Source organism: Crinia signifera, chromosome 2 (assembly GCF_055691185.1).
Source record: "Crinia signifera chromosome 2, ASM5569118v1, whole genome shotgun sequence".
Taxonomy (NCBI): domain Eukaryota; kingdom Metazoa; phylum Chordata; class Amphibia; order Anura; family Myobatrachidae; genus Crinia; species Crinia signifera.
Window position 1 is genome coordinate 163,428,012 of NC_139218.1, and position 12,430 is coordinate 163,440,441.

Below are 12,430 nucleotides of genomic sequence, written 5' to 3' on the forward strand. Positions count from 1 at the left end.
AGCTCAGATTCTGGTGGAATGTTGGTGGGTGCTATGTCGCATTAGCAAGACCCCCGAAGCACCAATACAGTGGAACCCCCCCACAAGTGACCCCATTTTGCAAACTACACCCCTCAGGGAATTCATCTAGGGGTATAGTGTACATTTCAAACCCCCAGGGGTTTCACCAATTTTGATACAACTGGGCTGTGCAACTGAAAAATTACATTTTTTACACAAAAATGCAGTTCTGGCTCAAAATTTTTCATTTTCACAAGGAATGAAGGAGACAAAGCACCCCAAAATCTGTGCCCCGATTTCTCCCGAGTACGGCAATGCCTCACATGTGACCAAAAAATACCAGTTGGGTGCATGGCAGGACTCAGAAGGGAAGGAGTGATTTTTGGATTTTGCAGCTCAGATTCTGGTGGAATTTTGGTGGGTGCTATGTCGCATTAGCAAGACCCCCGAAGCACCAATACAGTGGAACCCCCCCACAAGTGACCCCATTTTGCAAACTACACCCCTCAGGGAATTCATCTAGGGGTATAGTGTACATTTCAAACCCCCAGGGGTTTCACCAATTTTGATACAACTGGGCTGTGCAACTGAAAAATTACATTTTTTACACAAAAATGCAGTTCTGGCTCAACATTTTTCATTTTCACAAGGAATGAAGGAGACAAAGCACCCCAAAATCTGTGCCCCGATTTCTCCCGAGTACGGCAATGCCTCACATGTGACCAAAAAATACCAGTTGGGTGCATGGCAGGACTCAGAAGGGAAGGAGTGATTTTTGGATTTTGCAGCTCAGATTCTGGTGGAATGTTGGTGGGTGCTATGTCGCATTAGCAAGACCCCCGAAGCACCAATACAGTGGAACCCCCCCACAAGTGACCCCATTTTGCAAACTACACCCCTCAGGGAATTCATCTAGGGGTATAGTGTACATTTCAAACCCCCAGGGGTTTCACCAATTTTGATACAACTGGGCAGTGAAAATGAAAAGTTACATTTTTTTACACAAAAATGCAGTTCTGGCTCAAAATTTTTCATTTTCATAAGGTATGAAGGAGAAAAAGCACCCCAAAATCTGTGCCCCAATTTCTCCCGAGTACGGCAATGCCTCACATGCGACCAAAAAATACCAGTTGGGTGCATGGCAGGACTCAGAAGGGAAGGAGTGATTTTTGGATTTTGCGGCTCAGATTCTGGTGGAATGAATGGTGGGTGCTATGTGGCATTAGCAAGACCCCCGAAGCACGGTGAAATGATGAACCTAATAATCCATAGATGTGTGGTATATTTTAAAACACTCCTTTATACATAGGCCGGGTTTGTCGGGGCAAGTGTCACACTGGAAAATAGTTTGCTTTCTTATTCCCTTTTTATAGCAAACTTTGCACCTTTTTTGTGTCCTGCCCTTTTTTCCAGTGGAGGGGATTTCATCAGGAAAATGCTGCCCTGGTACAATACGGGGGCCAGTACTAGAAGTACTGGGGCCCTCTGCCTGCTGGTTCCCAAATATTAGGCCCTTTATGACTTCCTCTTGAAAGTGCATAAATGTCCCCCTCTGGCTGGTAGAACGGAATAGCACGTAAGCGTTATACAGTGCCATCTGGATGATATACACGGCCAGCTTCTTGTACCAGATTTTTGTTTTCCGCAGGGCACTGTACGGCTTCAGTACCTGATCTGAAAGATCCACTCCGCCCATGTCCCTATTGTAATCCAGGATACAATTAGGTTTTGAGGTGTGGGTACTGGTACCTCGTACAGGGACGGAGCTGGTACTGTCTCCGTGAATTGTTGTCAGTATAAGGACATCCCTCTTGTCTTTATATTTGACCAACAACATATTTTCGGTGCATATTCCCCTGCTTTCACCCCTTCTCATTACTTGGGCAATGTGCGTTTTTGGGAGGCCTCTTTGGTTCTTGCGCACAGTACCGCAAGCTGCTGTACCTCTTGAACCAAGGGCCTTAAACAGGGGGATGCTGGTGTAAAAGTTATCCACATAGAGGTGATAACCTTTATCCAGGAAGGGGTGCACTAAATCCCAGACAATTTTTCCACTAACACCTACGAGGGAGGGGGGGCATTCTGGCGGTTCAATTCTTGAATCCTTCCCTTCATATACCCTAAACCTGTGGGTGTACCCTGAGGTGCTTTCACACAGCTTATACATTTTTATGCCATACCTTGCCCTCTTACTGGGAAGGTACTGGCGGAATTTAACCCTTCCTTTAAAATGTATAAGGGACTCGTCTATGCAAATGAATTTATCTGGGATGTACATCTCTTCAAATTTGGCACTGAAGTGATCAATGACCGGCCTGACTTTGAATAGCCGGTCAAAGGTGGGATCATCTCTGGGTGGGCACTGTGCATTATCATTGTAATGCAAAAATTTAAGGATTAACTCAAAACGATTCCGGGTCATGGCCATACGGTAAAGTGGGGTGCTGTACAGAACATCTGTACTCCAATATTGCCTAATTTCTGGCTTTTTTACTATGCCCATATGAAACACCAGACCCCAAAACGTCATCATCTCTACTGCATCTACAGGGGTCCACCTAGCAAATGATGACGTGGGGTTTTGAGCAATAAACTGCTGGGCATATAAATTACTTTGGTCCACCATTAAATTTATAAAATCATCAGAGAAAAATAATTTGAAAAAGTCAATTTCTCTGAGACCTGTTGAATCAAATTGGATTCCTGGGATGGCCAAAAACTCAGGAACCTGGGGCTCAAAATTGTCTGGTGGTGGGGTCCATACGAGACCAATTATTGGGGGGGGGTCTCAGCTGCTCTACGGGGGCGTCTTTGAGGGGGTCCCTCATCACTAGAGGAGGAAGAGGAGCTTAAGATGAATCCTTCAAATTCCCCGCTTGCCTCACTGGCTGTGTCAGAGTCAGAGGCAAGCATGGCATATGCCTCCTCCGCTGAATACATTCTTCTGGATGACTGGGATGACATTTGGGATGACATTTGGGATGACATTTGGGATGCCATTTTTATTTTTGTGTTTCTGGTAGTGAAATGTTTCAACACGTGTATAGTGTAGGGGGGGTACAAACTTTATTTCAATGTAGTATGTAGTGTGTAGTGTGTATGTAGTGCAGGAAAAAAAAAAAAGGTCCTGCGCCAAAAATTGAGCACAGATGTTGGTCAGTAACGTCCGTCACTGAACAGCGCTCAAAGGCAACAGGAATTTGATCAAAAAAATTTGATAACATTTTTTTTAAAAAAGACCCCACAGCACCCTCAAAAAAAAAAAAAAAAGGTGATCAGTGATGCGACACTGATTACCAGTGAGGGGCAGCAGGTGCACAACCTTTGGTGCAACTGACAGTGCAACTGGCAGGTATATATAAAAAAAAAACCTCTGCACCCCCAAAAAGTTGCTGATCACCTCAGATATAGTGATCAGCACAAAAGGGGGGGGGGCAGCAGACACAAAATATAGCACTCTCTATCACTCTCTGTCACTATCTCTCTATCTCTCTCTATCTCTCTCTATCTCTCTCTATCTCTCACTATCTATCACTATCTATCACTATCTATCACTCAGCAGCAGCACTGACAGTTATATATATAAAAAATAACCCCTGCACCCCCAAAAAGTTGCTGGGGGTGCACAAAAAGGGGGCAGCAGACACAAAATATAGCACTTTCTATCACTATCTCTCTCTATCTCTCTATCTCTCACTATCTACCACTCTATGACACTGCAGCAGCACTGGTATATATATAAAAAAAAAACCTGTGCCCCCAAAAAGTTGCTGATCAGTTAATTTATACTGATCAGCACAAAAGGGGGGGGCAGCAGTCAGTTGCACACGCAGTACAGCTGTATATATATAAAAAATATATAGCACAATCTGTCACTATCTCTCTCTCTCTCTATCTCTCTCTATCTCTCTATCTATAACTCTATCACACTGCAGCAGCACAAAATGTAGCACTCTGTCACTAGCCCTCTCTATCTCTCTCTATCTCTCTCTCTCTATCTCTCTCTATCTATAACTGGAACACACTGCAGCAGCACAGCAGCACAACACAGCACAGCACAACACAGGAAGTCACAAGCTCCAGGAACGCTACAAGCTGTGATCAAGTAAGTATTTTGCAAGGATCAGGTCAGTAAAACGGCAGATTGGCACGGTGACCGCACTGCACGCAATTCCAGACCGGAATGGCGTCTGCAGTGCAGTCACCGTTAGTTTAAATCCCCCTCCATGGCTGTGATTGGTCCGTCGGTCCGACGAACCAATCACAGCCTTTGGGGGCGGGTTGGGTGAGGTGGGGTGACACCAGTGTCACCCTTACACCCCGTGGTGATTGGTGCTGTACTTTACAGCACCAATCACCACCGATCCCTGTGTCACCGGCGAACGTTATTCGCCGGTGACACAGAAAATGCTGTAATTGGCTGTTCACACTGAACAGCCAATCACAGCGATCGCCGACGGGGGGGCGGCATCGCAGCCCCCCCTGGGCATGCAGGGACATGTCTGCTGTCAGGGACAGCAGACATGTTTAAACTGTCACCGCGTCTATAGACGCGGTGACCGTTAAATGGCATGACGTACATTTATGCCATGTACATTTATGCCAAGTACTTCCCGACCATGACGTAAATGTACGTCAAATGTCGGGAAGGGGTTAAGATCATTCTGGAGCGCGGAGACATCCTCGGTTGATCTAATAACTCTACTCAATTTTGTGTCATCAGCAAAGATGGAAATGTTGCTGAGTAATCCCAGCCCAATATCGTTAATAAATATGTTAAATAAAGTGAGCCCTAGTACTAACCCCTGTGGCACTCCACTTAGTTCTGGTATCATATTTGATACTGCACTGTTCACAATCACTCTCTGCTCTCTATTGCACAGTTCTCTACCCATCTACAGGTTCTTACCCCTAACCCCAGGTCCTCAGTTTTTTTATTAACCTCTTGTGAGGCACTGTATCGAAAGCTTTAGCAAAATCTAGGAAGACCACGTCTACAGCGTTTCCATTATCGAGGTTTTTGCTGACATCCTCATAGAAAAGTAGTAAGTTTGTTTGGCATGATCAATTTTTCACGAACCCATGCTGGTTAATGCTAAGTAAACTATGTTGTTTTAAATATTTCTGTATACCATCCCTTAAAAATCCTTCAAATAATTGACCCACTATTGATGTTAAGCTCACAGGTGTGTAATTAACTGGGTCATCCCTTTTTCCTTTTTTGAATATTGGTACTACCTCCGCTATTCTCCAGTCTTTTGGAACCTTACCAGATGAAAAAGAGTTCTCAAAAATGTAATACAGAGGGGTTGCTAATTCCTCCCTTAATTCCATTTGTACCCTACGGTGAATCCCATCTGGGCCTCGTGATTTGTTTGTTTTGATTTTGCTGAGCCGCAATATTACCTCTTCAGTCGTGAAAGCAATATTAAGATCTGGCCTGATTTGTGGTACCTATATGTTCCACTGTCTGCTCTTCCCTAGTAAACACTGATGAGAAGAACTTTAATAGTTCTGCTTTTCCCTTGTCCTCTGTAAAACTTTCACCATTGATATCGGTTAATGGGCCTATGTTCTCTTTAATTACTTTTACTATTGAGGTACTTGAAAAATTCCTTGGGATTGGTTTTGCTCTCAGCGGCTATGCACTCTTCATTTTCCCTTTTAGCTACTTTGATTACCCCTTTACAAATGTTGTTTAATTCTTTGTATTTGGTGGACGCCTCCTCATTCGTGGTATCTTTATAAAATTTAAGTGCTCTTGTTTTATTTACTTTTTTGTCCAACCATGATGGCTTTTTTTGTTATTGAATTTGCCCTTATTGACTTTTGGTATGTGTTTAATAGTTAATGATTCGAGCACATTTTTTTAGTGTTTCCAACATCCTCTGCATTCTTCCCCTCAAATACCTTTTCCCACTTTATTTCTTTTAGAGATTCCCTGAATAATTTGAAGTTAGCTTTTCTGAAGTTTAATATTTTAGCCGGTCCTGTATGTTGTAGTTTACAGAAGTTGATTTCCAGTGAGACCATGTTGTGGTCACTGTTCCCTAGATGTTCAATTACTTTGGTGTTTGAAACTAAATCTATATTATTTGTTAATACTAAATCCAATAGTGCCTCATTGAGAGTTGGAGCTTCTACCGTTTGTGTGATAAACTGATCCTTGAGTAAGTTTAGGAACCCACTGCTTTTTGCTGACTTACATGTCTCATTTATCCAATCAATGTCTGGAAAGTTAAAATCCCCCATAATTAGTACCTGCCCCTGATCTGACGATTTTTTGATTTGGTTTAAAAGTAGAGACTCCTCCCTGTCATTAACGTTCGCCAGTTTGTAGCATACCCCTATTAAAATTTTATTATTAGTTTTTTTGTTATTATCAGTTATCTCTGCCCACACTGCCTCCGTGTTAACTTTGTCTATTCCTAAGCTCATTTCCTTCTCACACAGGGTTACGTTATTTCTTTCCTAAAGGCACACTCCCCCGCCACTTCTATTTTCTCTGTCTTTTCTGAAGAGAGTATATCCCTCCATGTTTAGTGCCCAATTATGGGACTCATTACACCATCTTTCTGTTATACCAATTATATCATATTCGTCCCTTGTGGCCACAGTTTCCAGTTCCCCGATTTTTCCTGCTAAGCTTCTTGCGTTAGAGAGCAAGCATTTCAGTTTAAGCTTATTTTTATTTTCTTCCGTTAAGGTATGGTTGGGTACTTGTGTAGTTTCACGGCGCCGGAAGTGCAGAGGCTCGCGTGCCACTGTAGCTATGAAACTTGGTAGCCTGCCAGAGGCTCTGATTAACCGTGCGCATGCCGCTCTAGCTCAGACAGAGTGTGCTCGCGCCGCTCTAGCTCTGTCTGACTGAGCTTGTGCCGCTCTAGCTGTACGTAAACAGCGTAGCGGCCGGCCAGCAGCAGCAGCGCTGTCAGGTCAATGTCACTGTGGCACTTGTAGTTCCACAGTGAAATAGGCAGCGCCTGGGCACCGCTGACAAGGGGGGTATGTTAAAGTGGACGCCCCGGCACAGCGAGCGATGCCGGGGCTTCTAAACTGTACGTGAGATTCAGACGCAACTGCGTCTGAATCTCGAGTCGCATAGATAGCCGCTAAGAAGCCGGAAAGCCTGGATTCAGACGCTAAAGCGTTAGAATACAGGCGCCTTGCAAGCCGCAAAGGTGTTGGGGCTTGTAAACCCAGACGCAAATGTGTCTGGATTTACTTAGGTGAAGGGGTACATCTAAATTTAGACGCAAAAGCATCTAAATTTAGGTGGCCCTAGGGGAACACTATTGAGACCCACCCTCAGTGCCACTAGTGGACGCCACAGCTGTGGACCGTGTAAATCCCACTATCCACGGCCACCTGAAGCGTGGCGAGCGCAGCGGTACGCGTCCTACGACCTTTTCATACCCCCACTATCCACGTCGGCGTGGAGTTGAGAATAGATTAGTGTGGCGAGCGCACGCGGATACCTTCACAGCTATCCGCGTCCCCTCGCGGGCTTCACAGGTGTCAGCGTCCGCTCGCCACGCTTCGGGCTCGGTGCGTGGCGAGCGGACGCTGACACCTGTGAAGCCCGCGAGGGGACGCGGATAGCTGTGAAGGTATCCACGTGCGCTCGCCACGCTTCGGGCACGGTGGCTCGCTGCGCTCGCCACACTAATCTATTCTCAACTCCACGCCAACGTGGATAGTGGGGGTATGAAAAGGTCGTAGGACGCGTACCGCTGCGCTCGCCACGCTTCGGGTGGGCGTGGATAGTGAGGCTGATTCAGGAACACATTCACCTCAGTGTCTCATACAGGGCTACTGCTGACTGACTGACTGACTACGTAACGCTGTCCACGCGCGTCTAAGCCGAAGTTCCGGGAGTGTGAATTGAGACGCTAAATAAGTTAGCGTCTACATTGGGAACACCAGCGGTGTGCCGGGGTGTGCGATGTGCCGGGGTGTGTGATTTATAAGCCCCGTTTGTCTGTTTTTAAGCCCCGTTTGTCTGTTTTTTACACGATACACTTCAATACATTTGGCACGCGCAGCGCTACGCTACCTGGCAGTCTGCCAAGTTTCATAGCTAGAGCGGCACGCGAGCCTCTGCACTTCCGGCGCTGTGAAACTACACAAGTACCTATGGTTGTGATCTCGATGCTCTACTGATTTCTTACAGACTCTAGTTTTCTCCCCAACCCCCTTTCTCCAACCTCCAATCTCTTGCTCTCCCATTCCTCACTATTCTGTCTTACATGCCCATACTTCATATGTGTATCCCCCTATGCCTAGTTTAAAGACTCCTCCAACCTTTTAACCATCCTGCCTCCTAGCATTGCCGCCCCCTTTCCATTCAGATGCAATCCGTCTCTGCCGTATAGATGGCGTCTGTCTGAAAAGTTTGACCAATGCTCTAGGAACCCGAACCCCTCTTTCCTACACCATCCCTTTAGCCACGCATTTAGCTCCATAAGTTCCCTCTGTCTCCCTAGACTAGCACGTGGCACAGGTAATATTTCTGAGAAAATTACCTTGGATGTCCTTGCTTTTAACTTACATCCTAAGTCCCTGAAATCGTTTTTAAGGACACCCCATCTGCCACTAACTTGGTCATGCCAACATGCACCATGACCGCTGGGTCTTTTCTAGCCCCTCCCAGTAATTTGTCCACCCGGTCCGCGATATGCCATACCCGAGCACCCGGAAGACAATAGACTATACGACTATCATGGTCCCGGTAGCAGATTGCCCTGTCTGTCTTACGGATGATAGAATTCCCTACCACCACCATCTGTCTTGTGGTCCCTGATTCCCTAGCACCCACTAAGCCTGATGTGCCAATCCCCTGGATGCTAGAGGTAATGGTCACATCCGGCCCCACCAGTTTTGAAGTAACATCCTCAGTAGTTTTGTCCAGTCTGGGGAATTTACTGGGATTTGTTAAGTCAGCACTGGCCTGCATCTTCCTCCCCTTCCTACTATCTTGGAGATGCTACTGGAGGGAATCTATAAGGGCACCTCTACAATAGAAAACCTAAAACAACCCAATACAATACAATAATACCCAATTCAATAAGACAGCCCAAAACAATTATAATTGAAATACTATACAATAAGCGGAAGAGAAGAAAAGAAAACACAAAAGAAACACAAGAGAGAAAACAGTTTATACAGTATAATACTTGCTGTTCTCAGCTGCTTCCGATCGTCGTCCTGCAGTACTTCCCCTCACAGTGTCGGCACACTTCTCCCCTGGTGCCTGCTCCTGGTATTTTCGGCACTTGGTCCCTCACTGCACCTCTTCACTCCTCTTCCTCCTCCTTCTCATGTGTGCACCCGTCTCCCCTGTGTATGCTGCACGGCCCTGCCACTCAACCCTGGTCACACAATTCAATGTGTGACCAGGTGCCCAGTGCCTGCTGTCTCATCCTGCTCCTCTTTCTGTACACCTCACATGGTGGTTCTGTGGTGCCCATTCCTTGGGTCCCTAAATTATAGTAATCATTTGGAAATTAAATGGAACAGTCATTACAAGATGTCAACATTTTGTTATGGTTTTTTTTTTGTGCTGTCTCCAAAACTGGAAATATAATTCCAAAAGTTATTGTGTGCAAAACTCTATAGTTACAAATTTTACAGAACTTTATGGGCCAAATGTAATAAGGTGTGAGAATCAGAAAGTGAGAGATTTTGGGAGAGTTTTCCCATTTTTTTTTAAATCATTTACAGGGCAAAATCAACCTGGTTTTGCAGTGTAAATGATTGGCGATTAAAAGAGTGAAATAAATATCATAATTTTTGTATACTATGTGATGTTTGTTACTTCTCATGTTTATTATTATGTGCTATTTTAATTATTTATTTCAGAGACAAAGCTGGGCTTAAGAACGTTCAGTCTCTTGTGGAGTTAAATGATTACAGTGGTGTTTTCATAGAAGCCAAGGACAACCAAGGTTACACCCTCCTTTCCATCACTTTATTCTATGTGTGTTCTGACCTCCAAACTACACTTCTGTCATTTTATCAAGATGTCCCTTTTCTTTATAAGCAAGAAATTACTGTACCAAATAATTGTGGCAGCAACACAGTAATAGAATATTTGAAAAAAAAAAAAACATCTGATATTGGCACTCAAGTAAACACACACTAGAAAAATAGATTAATGAGGCATTAGTACAAGGCAAAACTTTCATATACAGTAACAATAATGAATACCACCCTCATGTACCTTCCGTCACTATTACCGTGATCACTGCCTGCGTGATCAAAACATTTTGGCTCTGCCACCCTAGTGCTTATTTGGGTATTATTACTGCTGGTGCAGCAATCTTTATAAACATTGTACAGTATTTTAGTGCCCTATAGATAAATAATATTAATAATTAATAATAGTAATAATAATAAACACTGTTGCTGAAGATAACTTTAAAGTAAACAGTCTATTGGGTCGATCCTATTAGGTCCCAAGGGTGTAAGGTGCCATTCGATCTTGCATTTAAACGCTGGAAACGGCATCCGATTCATCCCAATCTCGCACCCTTTACTTGGCCGAATTCTCTTAAAATTGCTTGCACCTCTATGGAGGTGCGAGTGCTTTTAAGCATATTCAGCCCATCATAAAATGCGCCCAGTGCCGTGATGATCCGAACTCGTGAATCAACCACACCCAATAGGATGCTGCCAACCTGCCTTCCTTATGCTGATAGGGAAGGCAGGTTGGTGAAAGTTTAACCTATGTAGAGTGACCTGATGTACTGTGGGGGGATAAAGTTATTAAGGTGACTTCCAGATGGCTGTAACTTAATGATGTAACTTGGTGACTGCCAGATGGCTGTAACTTACTGATGGAACCATTACTTTATGTACATTGTGCTACAGTTCCAGCTGGGCAGCCTAAAGGCAAAGTCTCCTTCACTCACCACAAGCATTAGATCCTACATGCCAGTTGTATAACCTTTGTCACATGTACATGGGCAGTATGAGTGGCGAGTCCCTGAGCTCCCATACACGTGTGTTAGACAGCATTACAAGGGGAGCTACGTGTTTATTAGCCTAAGGCACCTGGAACCTTAATTAGGTCCAGTCCCTAGATGATCATCTAGACCAGAGCTGGGCAACAGTGGCCCTCCAGCTGTTGATGGACTACACATCCCAGGATGCTTTGCATTAGTTTTGCTATGTGGCCATGCTGAAAAGGATGCAAGGCATGCTGGGATGTGTAGTTCATCAACATCTGGAGGGCCGCTATTGCCCAGCCCTGACCTAGACTTGCCATAATTAGCAAATAATTAAGGCTTTTAATTATAAAAGTTCTGTAGCTGACATAAGAATCTCAGCAACAGCACTATTGGAGTTCAACTAGTGAAGACTATGTGAAATAGGACAGTCAGGTCGTGGGCAGATGATCACGGAGCTCTCTAATACTGTAGGCTAAATCCCTGATTTAAGAATGAGCACATAAAAAAAAAAATGAACACTCACTGTCTCCAGCAATATTAGGCAAGCCTTGCCAGCACCCACATACCCACCCAGTGTCTAAAGCAGGTAATTGTGGGTTTAATGAGTGAGGAGAATAACTTTGCAGCACTAGCAGGGTCCCATGATGACAACCATAAAATTGTGCAGTCAGGTGGTTACAGGCTACAGCCAGATCCCGTGGAAAAAAGAGGATGAACCCGGATCACACTAGGTGATTTCGGGGTCAGGTGCGCCTGACTGAGCGGTTTTCCTAAGCAGCTGCCCTGGGACAGGGTAGTTAGTCCTGTACAAATGGTAAGCAAAAAACAAAAAGATGGGAGTGGGCAGCGCTGGTATATGTGCTATTACTGTGCAATATTAGGCAGAAAAGATGATAAAAATAAAAATGGAAGATTGGTAGATCTATCACAGTTTTAATACATTTACTAAAATATAAGCCAGAATTTGTGGCTAAAAACAATAAGCAGTTATGAATAAAAACAATGAAATAGTCATCTCACCGAACCGAACCACATGGAGGTGGGGCCCAGGAAGTCCCAAATGTCCAGGGAGTGTGCACTGGTGTCACACACTTGTTGGTGGGGGTGGAAATAAATGTCCAAATGATGATGTTGGTATGTTCCCAAACTGCAATATGGAGGGAGGGCACAAAGATGTAGATGCCAGGAGTGGCCCAAGATGGCACGAATCACCAACTCCTGTCGCCGGATGTTATAGGCTGGTGTCCTCGACCTCTACTCGACCACCCCGAGGAAATTGTCCTATCTACTGCCCGGAAGACCCATCACCAGACCACTGACCCCTCACTTATCCCATCCAATTGGATTACAAATATTTCTGCAACAATAGTAGAGGTCGAGGACACCAGCCTATAACATCCGGCGACAGGAGTTGGTGATTCGTGCCATCTTGGGCCACTCCTGGCATCTACATCTTTGTGCCCTCCCTCCATATTGCA

At 44.8% G+C, this 12,430-nt stretch overlaps 1 protein-coding gene across 2 annotated transcripts in view; it reads left to right on the forward strand.

The window, feature by feature from the left end:
• LOC146060192 (cadherin EGF LAG seven-pass G-type receptor 2-like) overlaps positions 1-12,430 on the forward strand; it is a 264,989-nt gene that overhangs the window by 237,023 nt on the left and 15,536 nt on the right. For both annotated transcript variants that reach the window (XM_083173156.1, XM_083173155.1), the window contains exon 32: positions 9,862-9,947. In XM_083173156.1, coding sequence (XP_083029282.1) covers positions 9,862-9,947 — 86 coding nt within the window. The remainder of the gene's footprint in view (positions 1-9,861; positions 9,948-12,430) is intronic.